This window comes from Anarhichas minor, unplaced genomic scaffold (genome assembly GCF_050575085.1).
Source record: "Anarhichas minor isolate MPS153535 unplaced genomic scaffold, ASM5057508v1 ptg000073l, whole genome shotgun sequence".
In the NCBI taxonomy this organism is placed as follows: Eukaryota; Metazoa; Chordata; class Actinopteri; order Perciformes; family Anarhichadidae; genus Anarhichas; species Anarhichas minor.
In genome coordinates, this window is record NW_027466519.1 from 8,280,723 (window position 1) to 8,294,434 (window position 13,712).

Sequence of the window (13,712 nt, forward strand, 5' to 3'; positions counted from 1 at the left end):
ACCCAATATCTTTTTCCACGTTACAGACTATGAATAAAGTACTTTATTTATTTAGGATCAGTTCATTCCTTTCATCTGCAGACCTAGAAAAGGTCATTCAGGCTTTTATGACCCCCAGACTTGATTATTGCAACGCACTTTTAAATAACATAACTTTACCATTAAAATACTGCAGTTGATACAAAACGCTGCATTCTTGTCTTAAAGCTGCATTCTCTCTAGTGTCCATCAGGGGGCGACTCCTCTGGTTGTATCGAAGTCTATGAGAAAATGATTCTACTTCTCTCTTGATTTATTATCTCAGTAAACATTGTAAACATGAGTTTATGGTCTCAATCTCTAGTTTCAAGTCTTTTTCAATACAGCATGATGTTCATTTAGTAAATTATGGTCCATTTAGAGTCAAATAGACCATAAAGCAGGGTATGCTTTAGGCCGGGGCTAACTGTGATTGACAGGTCGTTGACGCTACCAGAGCCGTATAAGGCGTCTCTATGTCACTCCTCCGCATTCTAAATATGATCACTTCCGTTCACTGGTTGCCAAATAAAACATGGTGATAGCCGTAATCTAAGATGGCAACGGGCAAACCAATGGGTGACGTCACGATGACTACGTCCACTTCTTATATACACTCTATGCTTTTAAACACGTACTAAGAGGAGCAACCACATCACACCCATCCTTGCTGCCTTTTTACTGGTTACCTGTGAGTTTTAGAATTGATTTGAGGATTTATAAAGCCTTGAATGGTTAGGGCTCCTACCTATATCTGTGATATGCTAACTCCCCGAGAGCCTGATGGCTGCACGAGATCCTCTAGCAGGGTCCTGCTAACAGTTCCAAAATCTCCACATCTTGACATCAAAGGTGATTGGGCTGCATGTGACATAGGAAGGGGAGCCACATCTGAATGTCTGGTTGCATCACGTTTCCCGATCTAGGCAGCCCACAAACAAATGACTGGGTTGTCTTATTTCATAGTTCGTTGGTTGGTAGGCACTCCAGAGTGTGTGTAAAAAAACAGAAAAGATTTCATATGTTCTATTAGAAAGCCAAGATACAAGTACGAACCTGAAAATGAGTTACATGTTCCCTTTAAAACTAAAAACCTAGTGAGCCATGTTTTATTGAGGTGTTCAATGGAACTCGTGGATATGTAAAATAAATCAGATTTTGAATAAATGTCCGTATGCTTTATAGTGAGTAAATGTAACTGTGTTTGTAAGCGCTTTGAGACTACTGATAATATGATTTTTACTTTCCAGGTTGTAAAAACATGACCACAACCCTACATGCTACAGAGCAGTAGAGTTAACCTCCTCTAAGGCTGAGTCTGTGAGGACTGAAGAGCCATGATTAAACCCCCGGTCACTCCTTTTATTGCCGTTACATCAATATTTTTTCTCCCTGAATGGCGAAGGAAGATGAGGGGAGAAATTTAATACACAGTATAAAACAGCGAGGCGGTAGCCCGAGAGAAATCTTCCCTAACTCTGACCCTGATCCTGAGCTGCACTTGATTAAAAAACAACATTTAATAAGACGATGCCCCGGTAGTCAACAAAGACTGTAGCACTCACAGGAAGCAAGCAGAAATGTACAGGTAGAGTAACGCTGTGTTTTTCACCATCTATATTAACGGTATGTAGACAATTAATAAATGGTTTACAACGGTCATTCCCAAAGACTGGGTCGGGACCCACAGTGGATCGCACAAGATTCTTTTTGGGGTCGCCAAATCAATTTCTTCCATAGTCTTTTATTGCAAATGTATATCTGCAGTACACTTTTGGGCCACACGAGGGAGCCTGAATGTTCGTATTGTTCCAAAAGTTTTAACACTGAATCTAATATGAGAGGCTAGCATACATTCTGTTTGTTAGACTGATGAGAGGAAACTAAAAGAAAGAGACAGCCTGTTAACTTGGCCTAAATGCATTTATTCTGTCTCATTTACAAAGTATTGAACATGTGTAATTGTTTTTAATCACATGCATAAAACGAATTTGTGATTAATCGGACATAAATCCATAAATTCCAAATGGCTGGTTTAACCGTTTAAGATAATAAAAATTTAAAAAACGTTCCTTTACGCACAGATTTGTTCGTCTCATGATTTATAGATGAGGCCTGTTGTGAATTGTGTCATTTTTTTATTTTATTATTTTTTTACTCATTTATGAAGTGGTACCATTTCCTCTAACAAATAATAATGATGTGGCATTCATTATAAATTATGCTTTTTAAGTGTCAAATTTCTAATAGCACTCTGATGATTTTGAATATTTCTAATATTAACCTACAATATTTCTGTCATTCACTATTATATTCATATGGCTTTATTAGATTGATTAAAATGATTTCCTGTCACATATTTTTCTCATATCATATAGGATTCCAGTGAGTGTTTAAACTGCACAACGTTAATGCTTTTATTGCTTCTCCACATCAATGAAAGAGATTTGTTGGCCATTTGGCCGTCAGTGTTGGTAACGCATGACGATCAAAACACAGCCGCATCAGGATCAATAAATAACAAAACATATATTTATTTTTGTTTCAAACACATTATGGAGTATTTTTGTCACTCATGGAATTATTTAAATGTGCAAGTGGGTGAAATAAATACATTTGACTTTATATCCACATCTTGAAGGGTTTTAGCAGTTTGTTGGGTTTCTCCTTCATAATGAACTGTATTTATTTATTTGCTTGCATCAAATGTAAAATATCCAACACACTACGACTGTCACTTAGAATTCATCTCTGCATTTTTAATGCCAGTAAAGAAAAGCTGACCCTCAGAGAAGTGACATTTTTAACAATTAAAGCAATTTTAACAATTTTTAACAGTTGAATCACACCCAGACCTTTGAGAAATGGAGACTTTATGTTGTTTGAAACGTTTTTACTGAAACTGATCAGACCACCACGATTAATTTTTGTTAATATTTTTGTACTATTATTATTGCTTGGTATATTGGGGTTTAGTTTACAATGTCTCACTATAAAAAAAATATTTTGGTAACAACATTTAAAATATATTCATCTAAGCTTTAATTTTTGTACATTTGTTTGACTCATCTGATTGGATTTAATTTTGATTTTATTGTGGCAAAACATAGCATTTTATCATAAATGTCTATCATTCTTGTATATTTATTTTTTTACTTTTGAATAAAATCTTTAAACTTTTAGCCGACCTTTTGTCTCATAGCACATTGAATATTTTGCTTTGGCTTTATTCAGATTTTTTAATTGTCTCACTCTTGTTTTAGCACTTTTTGGTTTTAAGTCTTGTGCTGCTTCCAGGGTTTATATTAAACCAGGTACACCTTTTATTTAAATATTCCTCATCTGCATCATCTGCATCATATGTAACAATTGACTTTTTTTCCAGTTGGTCTTACAAAAACAAACTAACTGAAACATCGACAAATAAGGGGAAAAGGTTAAAGGTCAATCGTGAAATTCAGTGTTTGCACTGACGCTTGAGGGAATGGGACGATGCTGTATGGGAGATGCGTGTTGCCCATTGTGGCCAGCGGACCTCCGGCATGCAGCGGTGACGCATGGCAGCGAGTGTTTAGAGCCCCAGCACTATACGGGACAAAAGGCCTTCAAAGAAAAGCAGACAGGCTCACAGAGACACCCAGCAGAGAGATGATGTGACAGTCAGACGGCCCGCTGTCAGCGCGCTGCACAGGCTGTCTGGGGGAAAGAAACTCAAGAGGCAAGACCACCCAGCTGCACCAACACTGTTCACCACATCCAATAGGCCTACGCCACTCTCATGTTGCTCACAACTTATCACTCTTCTTCTGTGCCTTTTTCATTATATTTCTAAAAATAGGACTTTAAAGCACAGATACACATATTCTACAGCAAGCTGGAGCTGGGTGCTAGGATGTTTCTTACTGGTAGCTGTTGTGGATTGTTAGGTTGTTACGTTGAGCTGTACAGTTTACCGTGTGTTGTAAGGTGCATTAAAGCCTATGGAGGCCCATATATACTGTAATAACACAACACCTGCATGCAGGCGCTGCACTCAAAGCTCCAAACAGCCTTTTAACCACAGCACACTGTCCAACCTCATCCTGCTTACTGTACAACATTATTATTAGTTATGTCATAATTAAAGCAATCAATGCATATTTTAAAGCCCCCATTCATTCCCAATGAATGTAACTAAGCCGACATATTAAGATCAATGACTTTTCATGTTTCATAAAGTCGTCCAGAAGTGACACAATCAGTGTGTGCTTCTCCGGTTATTATTAACGCAACCTTTTATTTGCTCAACTACATGATTATTAGATTTCAGTAGCCAACTTTCTTGTGCTTTCACAAATAAAAATACATTTGCTTTTTAATATCTGGCATTAAAATGTAGATATTATAATTCAAAAGAACAGGTAGTCAGTGGATATGAAAATATATTATTATGCCCAAAGAGAAACGGCACCGGCTGCCTGGAGTCATTAAACGGATCTGTGAATTACGCCATTTGCGTAAAGAACAAAATAGTCCCACAATAAATGATGCCAACTTCGTCAATTCACCTAGTGCGATTTTTTAAAAGCTGAACCGGGAATTTCTTTGCACAACAGGTCTGATTATTGTTCAGCTGCTTGAATGTTGTGGAGAGAAAAGTCTTAAATAGTTTCGCGATAAAGATGAAGAGAAACACAGCTCAACTTGAAACACAACGTAGGCCTACGCGCTTCTGAATAGGCCTGACCAGTCGTTAGTACGCGGCTCAAACGCCTAAACACGGCGGTATTTTTTTTAAAGAAAATACAAGCTACGCTACTTCAAATGTCCTTCCCCGACCGACCCCAAACACACATTCCACCCCGAAGGCCCCATCGAGCCCGAGCGCGTGGTGTGCGGAGGACAGATAGCGTCTTACTGCTGGTAGTCGGTCTTGCAGTAGAGTCTCGTGTCTCTGAAGTAGCAGGTGGCGGTGAGCGGCCGCTGGCACGCGGCGCACTGCAGGCACTCCTCGTGCCAGGACGCGTCGTTGACCCGCATCAGGAAGCGGTCGGAGATGACCCGCGTGCAGCCCTCGCACACGGCCCGCTGAAGAGAGTCCCCGCCTGACGGAGAGGAAGGGGGAGACAAATGAAACGCTGCGATGTGGTTCGTATAAAAAAAACACAGAGAAGGAGAAAGGTCGTGTAGCGTCGCCGTCATTCGGCGCGCAGAGCGAATTCATTGAAAGGGTTTCCTTTCGTGTTCGCTCGTTTAATTGCACTGTTTTGGCCTTATGAATAAGTCAATAAAAAGGACCAGTAATGTGACATAAACCCAGTCCGCTCTATGTGTTCTCACAGTTTGTTTCCCCCTCGTTTGTCCTCGCTCTCCATTATAATATAACGAATAGCAAATATTACACTACATTCATCATATACCTGCTGCGGGCCTTTAGCAATAGATTAAGAAGCAATTACATCGGTTATATTTTCATATAGCCTAGCCGAGGCCTGAGCATTGATTTAGGCTACACAACTCCGATGCTATGGTATAGATCAATAATGCATCTTGCAGTTTGGAGATTCGAAACATCTGGGTGAGAAAAAAATATGCATTCTTGATTCAATACATAAGTAGGCCTACTCCCTCTTAAAAAAGCATCACCTCTAGAACATAACAGGGAAAATAGGTAATTGCACAACGAAATGCAGATTGCAGTCCCAACACAACAACACAAAAACGCACAAAATAAGTATATCATAAGAGATAATATAGAGCAGTCATTTCTGACAAGCTGCACAGGTGAAGACGAGGTACAAGATCGAACTTTATTTTATTTTAATGTAACCTTCATACATTTCGTATCCAGGAGAATCCAGTAGAGATTTAATATCTGATAACGACTTCCTGACATGATGTATGTTATCCGACTGATGACGTTACAGCAGATCTCCATTCAGCTCTCTCCTCACTATAGGCTAATAATATCAATAATAAGTGTATTTATTTATATATATATATATATATATATATCCATATATAAACATACACGCACATATTTATACTTATATATTAATAATAATAATAATAATAATAATATATATATTAATATTATTATTATAAGCCAAAGCTTAGAGCTGAGTGAAGATCTGCTGCAACGTCATCAAAGAAAGAAAAGAAAGGAAAAGAGAAAGAGACTCCGCACTCTTCCAGCAGAGAGAGAAGAGGATTGGACTCACCGATCATAACATCCAGAGAGCCCGCATCGGTCCGCAGACGGTCTTCTATCTTAATGTCCTTCAGCATCCTCAAACAGCAGAGCGGTGACTGCCGGCCCACACGCGCCTCTCCGCACGCTCCGGACTTGTTGCAACTTCCACAAACCGTGAGATCCCGGTCTGCGTGAGAAATCCCCCACAAAGCCTCGAGCAGCTGCAAAAACTACAACAACGAAGCAATAGTGAGTTTGTAAAATCCGCGAAGTTAAAAAACAACAACAAGCCAAGCGAGATGTCAGTCTCCGGGGAAGACGAGGACAGAACCAGCAGCTGGTGTAAATCCAGAGGTGTGAACCGAAGAGGGTCCGGCGATCCTAACCTTGATGAGCCGCTCTTTCAAAGAGGGTTGCGGCGGAGATAGAAGCCCTCCCCCCTGGCCTCCGCCGAGCGCCGTCTCCGCTGCGCTGCAGCGGTATTGGTGCCCGGGTGTCCGGATGGATCCGCCTCCACGAGAAGCTGCACAGTGAGTCCATGCAGGCCTACCGAATGCTGCTCTGTCAAATCACATCAAATATCCACATACAAGCTCAACATGACGGAATGATACTGGGCCTCAAATTACAGGACAAATGAAACTAGCATGATTCTAACATGTTCCAGTCGGTGATGACACTGAGGTCATATCTGCTGTCAGTTTTCTGGGCATTTGGGGTTTTAGTTGTATTTTATAGGCTGGTTATGATATTTTAGACTCAATTTCACTACAGCAATTAAAAGTAAGGAGTTCATTATTTCTGCACTGTATGGCAGCATTTAGACCAGCAGCATCTTAAATATGATGAATATCAACTCGTAACCCCATCACATGGAACAGTAGTCTATCAGCCCACTCCTCGTGGACTACCACATATTATATTTATAACGGTTACCATATACCCTGCCTTCAGACTGAAGGCCTGAAGAGGGGAGAGGGTCCTGACCCCCTGCTTATAATTCATGTTAGGATATTCCGTTTACTGAAAGTATAATTTCACATTTAACAGAATTCCTAAATATGAAAATAAAATTCCAAATAATGACAAATAATTTGGAGACTTTTTAAAGTGTCTATAATCAGAATTGTTGGGGGGGGGGGGGGGATATCTATATTTTACTGCTGAAATATTCAGGTTTATTTCATGGCCGCACCATGGTATCATATAGAAATATTTACGTGTTTTATACACATTCCCTCCCAATACATGGACATGTTACTGCTGCTGTCTAATCCATAATTGTATTCATATTTATGTATCTTTTATTTCTATTTGGGTTTGAACGGCAGGCCTTTAGTTTGTCAATATCAATTCACCGATCACGACATGCAGAGAACCCGCAGACGATCTGCTGTTTTATTGGAACCTAGATTACATCTGCACGTGCAGCCTGATGTAGAATTTGCATAATGACGCGCGCCGTTAAAAGGCAACTTTTCCCCCCCCAGTCGGCTTTCACAATAGGCTACGGATAAATATTCACGTTTCTTTTATGGAATATTACCCACAGATAGCATCACGTGATTCTAAACGGGTATGATATGATACGCAGACGATGTATCCGGCGGTTTCAAATAAAGCACTGCAGATTGATCAGCCCTCCGCCGCAGGCCTGAGATCAGCTGTGTGAAAAGCAATATAAAGTCATCAGCTGTCTGCTCTTTGGCTCGAGCTGCATTCAGCAGTTTGCTCGCAGATAGAAATCGTCGTGATATATGAGCGGCGGGAGGAGGCTTTTATTAACGGGAAATTAAATATATGGAAGGATGCGCGCGGGTCGGGTTCAATTAAGAGGGGGGGGGGGGGGGGGGGGGGGGCTAATCAGAAGTGCCACATTCTAACCCGTCCTCCAGTCCATATTATAAAATACAGAGGTTGTTGGGTACATTGATGGGTTGACGGCCTCTCCAACACACATTACGCAGAAAAAAAGAAAAGTTGTTTCAGTTCAGAAAACAGCGAGATATGCAGCAGATATGCAATGCTTCAAAGCTTCTAAAGGAACTGTGAACGATGGTCAAATAAAATAGATTTCAAGAGAGAAATAACGTGTATATTTCTAAAGATAAATCTTGAAAACAGTGATTCAGTCAGTAGTGAAAATAAAAAAGGTGATGATCCACGCGTTTAATCTGGGGTTGTCCTTATGTGTTATTTTAATGGGAGGCAATCTTAAAAATGTATTTAAAAAAAGTTTAATTTCATACAAATGCAACAACCTAACACATCTACTGCATTGAGAGAACAGGAACAGGAAGAACCATTCCTATGAGTGCATTCCTTATAACAATATAAAGAAAAATACAAAGAACAATAATACTCAACTCGTCCTTATGTCAGTCACTCACAATCAGTCACATGTGACAACCAACCCTGAAGACGTGACAAGCATCCCACACTGGCATTTTTTGCAAGCGATTAAGCTAACAACCACATGTTTTAGCCTGGTGGTAACATCCAGCTCTGAAGAGTGAAGCTAATGCGGAAGTGTCTTAAACCTGCATTCTCTCTAATGGCCATCAGGGGGCGACTCTTCTGGTTTTCTATGAGAAAATGACTCTACTTCTCACTTCATTTATTACTGCAGTAAACATTGTAAACATGAGTTTATGGTCTCAATCTCTACCCATTTAGAGTAAAACATACCATAAAGCTGGGTATGCTTTAGGGATGGGAGTTGTCTGTTGTCGGCACTTTACCCCTTTTGCAGTGTTTTTTTTTCAGTTCACGAAAGTGTATTGTAACATATTAAAAATGTCTTATTCAGCATTAAGTTACTTAGAGATTTTGCGGGTTCTACAAAGCAATAGGTTACTTCACGGTGAATACGTCCACTTTTAAAGTCTAGGGTTGAAGCCTTGCTCAGAAAAGTATGAAAATCCAAACCAATGCTCTCCCTTCATACATTTTAATGGTAATAATTGTTTTATTATATACCAGAAGCACAGAAGAGCTTGATATTTACATTTGATGTGAAAAACATTTAACGTTCTTTCACCATTATTAAGTCTTACTCCTGGTTGACCTCTGACTTCAGTTCTGAAAATGTCACCAACATATATTCAACAGCAGCCTCTAGGTAGCGATATCTAAAGGATGTGACAGCCAACTCTGATCTCCCCTACATCATTTCTTGTATATCTACAAGCCTATATGAGACTAAGAAATACTCTAGTTTATCTAGGATAATGGCAATCAACACCTGTATCCTTTTGGTTATGTGCAAGTGACACACACAAAATATTTGGATCGTGTGCCCTACACACACTTTTCAAAGTTAAGATATATAGATGTCAAATGTGACATAAAAAGTCCAGGGGCCTGACTCTTGGTACCCACTCAAATGTGACGAGAGACAAAACGTCCAATATCCTAATATCGTTTTTATCTCTGGTTTGGTCTCCACCAGCGCTCCCTCACCATCGGTTAGAGTTTTTCCCTTACTAACGACTTTGTATTAGAATGTAACATTTGCAGAATTTAAATTAAACTGGATTCAATCTAGGGCTGCGTGGTGGTGGCTAGCACTGTCGCCTCACAGCAAGAGGGGCAAGGGATCGATTCCCGGGCTGGACGGCCTCTTCTGTGCGGAGTTTGCATGTCCATCCCACAGCCCAAAGATATGCAGCATGGTTAATTGATTCCTCTAAAGTGCCTGTAGGTGTGAATGGTTGTCTGTCTCTATGACCTGTCCAGGGTGTACCCTGCTTTCGCCTAATGTCAGCTGAGCTTCAGCTTCCCTGAACAGGATAACCCATTAAAGATAATGGATGGATTTAATCTCATCTTTATCTGCTGTCCACAGCTAATTTTTACCCCAGGGCCTATATTGCTATAGCGGGTTAATCAGACCTAGGTGCCATGCATGAAGTCTAATCAACAAACTCCCTAACAGCTCATTCTGCTAATTTGCCAGGAGCTGTGTTATAACACAGACGCAAAGAAAAGAAGAGGTTTGATGTTCTTAACCATCAGATGCCACTCACTGCCTGTAAATATAATGCAACACATGTTAAAAGAGGATATGAGTGTCAGAGCAGCGAAGACTGTTTGATGACATGTGCCCCCCACATTGACTTCCATAATTTCTATGATTTTAACAAGCAGCATTTGTCAAAGAGAGCTGTAAAACAGTTTCTCGGGGAAATCAGCAGCAGCTGACATCCTTGTAAACACGTTTTTATAATGTCTGCGTATATAAAGTTCTGTGTGATGTATCTGAGCAGTTGGAAAGTTTAGTGGAAAATTAGGCAGCAATCTTAAAGTAGTTGTGGTGGCACCAACACAAAGCACTCTGGGTATTTGTGTGTAGGCAACAAAGTGCCAGGGGGCGACTCCTCTGGTTGTATAGAAGTCTATGAGAAAATGACTCTACTTCTCTCTTGATTTATTACCTCAGTAAACATTGTAAACATGAGTTTATGGTCTCAATCTCTAGTTTCAAGTCTTCTTCAATACAGCATGATGTTCATTTAGTAAATGATGGTCCATTTAGAGTCAGACAGAACATAAAGCAGAGTAAAGCAGAGTCTTTATCTGCCAAAGACTATCAGGAGTCTTTGGCCTTTTCACTTCCATAACACGTCTTTCAGACTTATGGAAAGAAAACACCCAAAGCACACATTCAGGTGTTTATTTTATTAGTTTTTCTATTTGTTCCACCAAAAGTTACCATTGTAATACAAAAAATCATTGTCTTAATGTCATTTGTGTTACCCTATTCACCTTAACTTAGGATGACATGAACTTACAGTAGTTACTGTTTTCTACTGTAAACAGAATACATTATATTGCAACTACAGCCCTCTAACCCATTTTTCTCCGAAATCAGCCTCAATTGTTGTGCACACCAAAGAGCAAAACTGAATCCTATTCGTCGAAGCTCTGATTCCTTTCTCCATTGGCGGTAATGTTAAAATTAGCTTAGAAGCTAGCTAGGCGGACATGACGTTCAGAGCTACTAGTGAGAACAGACATCAACAACACGGAGGAAACGAGTGAGAGACCACATTGATGGACCCATAATCTAGTAAACGTTTATGTGTAAGTGTTGATGTTAAAGTAAATTTGGAGAGAGAGAGACAGAGCGAGTATTTTTTTTTTTTTTAACTAAGCAAGCAATTCACTTCCTGTTTACACCGTCACGCGCATGCCCAGTGTAGTTAATGGTCATGTGCTGTCCGCCTTTGACGGCTGCCGTGTGGACGCAGATCAACTCGAGAATGATGCTGAAACTCCCGTGTGGACGGAGATCGTTTCTATTTGACAAATCTGCATCCAAGGAGAAACGGAGTAGTGTGGACAGGGCGTTGAGGGTGTTTTTAAAGGTGCATTCTGGGTACAGGTTATTGATGATTTAGCACAAAGGCTTTTAGTTTTGAATGGTGTGTCTAATGTAGATAATCTCGATCTTAGTGTAAAGCAGACAATGTGCTTATGGTTCTGCATACTGGTCAATAGAAAGGCTACATGAGTCTGTGCTTTCAATAATTGTGCGATAGCTACCAGTTTTTGTGTCTTGGCAAATGCAAAAGAAAATGCAAGAAGCCATCTTGTATGCAGACAACATGAGGCCTCAAACACCAGCGTAAATAAAGCCAAAGACGTCGAAATACGCAGTGAGCCGTAAACGTTCACTTGAACAGAGGGGCCCACAAACGCCGTGTGTTGTTTAGTAAGATGAGGAATTTCAATTGTAAAGGTGTGAAGTGGTCAAAATAAAATATGTGATCAAAAGTGTATTAGTTCTCTTGGGAAAATAACTTTCACTCTGTAGTTATTGTCTTCATTTACACGCACAGTACACAATCACTACTGGGGAGAGATAGCAGACTGGTGGGGCTGCCGCATGACACAGCACCTTAAACAGTTAGGGGGCTTGGTACCTTGCTCAAGGGCACGTCAGCAGTGCCCAGGAGGTGAACTGGCGCCTCTTCGGCTACCAATCCTCACTCTGGACCGATTTATCCGTGGACTTGAATCGGCTACGACGGCCACATGAAGAGAATCTGAATAACTTCTGTCTCTGGTGCAAACCCGACTCAGGACCCCACTAAGGACTTAACGCGTTGTTTAGCTGAGCAGCAGCTCCTCTGTACCAGCTTCCATCGCTCCATGGCCCCTGAGTGCTGCCCTCAGGCCAGCCTGCCTGTGCATTTATGTGGAAACAAGTCAGTGCTCTATTAATCAACTAAGTACAGCACCATCATCAGCCCATTACAAGTATTTATCTCACAGTAATTGCTGACATGTTAATTACAGGTAATGACAATCTGTCTCACTCAGTGCTGTAGGAGGTGTGTACAACTCTGAGGGCTGAGTGATCAGTGTGTGTGTGTGTGTGTGTGTTTGAAAGAGAAAGAGAGAGAGAGAGCGTGCACTACAGTGTACCTTTCTTGATGATTCAATGGTGAAGCCGACCAAGCGAGCTTTTGAAATGTCATAAAAAAAACATTTAAATGAGCAATGTTTCCATCAGCTGGTTCGGAGCGATTAAGGTGGGACAGTGGCTGTAATCCTCCAGGAAACAGAGTAGAAGATGAGGCTGTGAACCAGACACAAGTCGCCTTCTAACCGTCTTACACATGTACGAGAGAGAAATGGAGAGAGGCCTTCAGGAATCTGTTTTAATTGGGCAAGTTCTAATTGTTCTTGAATGTCAAGCTTTGGTCATGATTCACGCTGTACGGAGACCAAGACAATACAAATATATAACCGAGAACATGATGACAGCAGAAACAGCTGATCAGTCATGTGAGTTAAATGTTCGCTTTGTCAGAATTATTTCGGTGAAGCACATCAACTCTTTTTTCGACAAATGGAAAAACCACCTGTAGCGAGCGTAAAAACTTTTTTGTCGTTGTTTTCATAGAGCTTTTCTAATGCGATACTTCACAATAATCATCAAAATATGTTATTGGCATAGTGCATTTGACATACTACAGACACACTAAACAATATGTTGACAGTTTCTTTTGCATTCGGTCAGAGCAAATGACGCAGTAAAACAAACGAGTACTCTATTGGTATCGGTATCACTTTAATGGGACTGGTTGGTACTGGCATCGTAATCTTTTAAACGATATCCAGCCTTCAACTAACATCATAGACTGTATATAAGAAGTGGACACAGTCATTATAATGTCACCCATTGGTTTGTGGACCCCCGTTTTGAAGCCTCGAGTTGGCGATTTCACCGTTGCCATGTTATTTTTTATGCAGCCAATGAACGGAAGTTAACACATTTTGAATGCAGAGGAGTGTACGTCTCTGGTAGCAGCAGCAACCTGTCAATCACAGTAGCCCCACCCTAAAGCATACCCTGCTTTATGGTCTATTTGAGTCTAAATGGACCATAATTTACTAAATGAACATCATGCTGTATTGAAGAAGACTTGAAACTAGAGATTGAGACCATAAACTCATGTTTACAATGTTTACTGAGGTAATAAATCAAGAGAGAAGTAGAGTCATTTTCTCA

General features: G+C 40.4%; 1 protein-coding gene across 1 annotated transcript in view; it reads right to left on the minus strand.

Moving 5' to 3' along the window:
* The window catches only part of LOC142935386 (LIM/homeobox protein LMX-1.2-like), a 50,871-nt gene extending 44,586 nt beyond the window's left edge, over positions 1-6,285 (minus strand). The window contains exons 1-2 of the mRNA XM_076079740.1: positions 6,219-6,285; positions 4,916-5,102 (exon numbers count right to left, since the gene is read on the minus strand). Coding sequence (XP_075935855.1) covers positions 4,916-5,102; positions 6,219-6,285 — 254 coding nt within the window. The remainder of the gene's footprint in view (positions 1-4,915; positions 5,103-6,218) is intronic.
* Between the last annotated feature and the right edge of the window lie 7,427 nt (positions 6,286-13,712).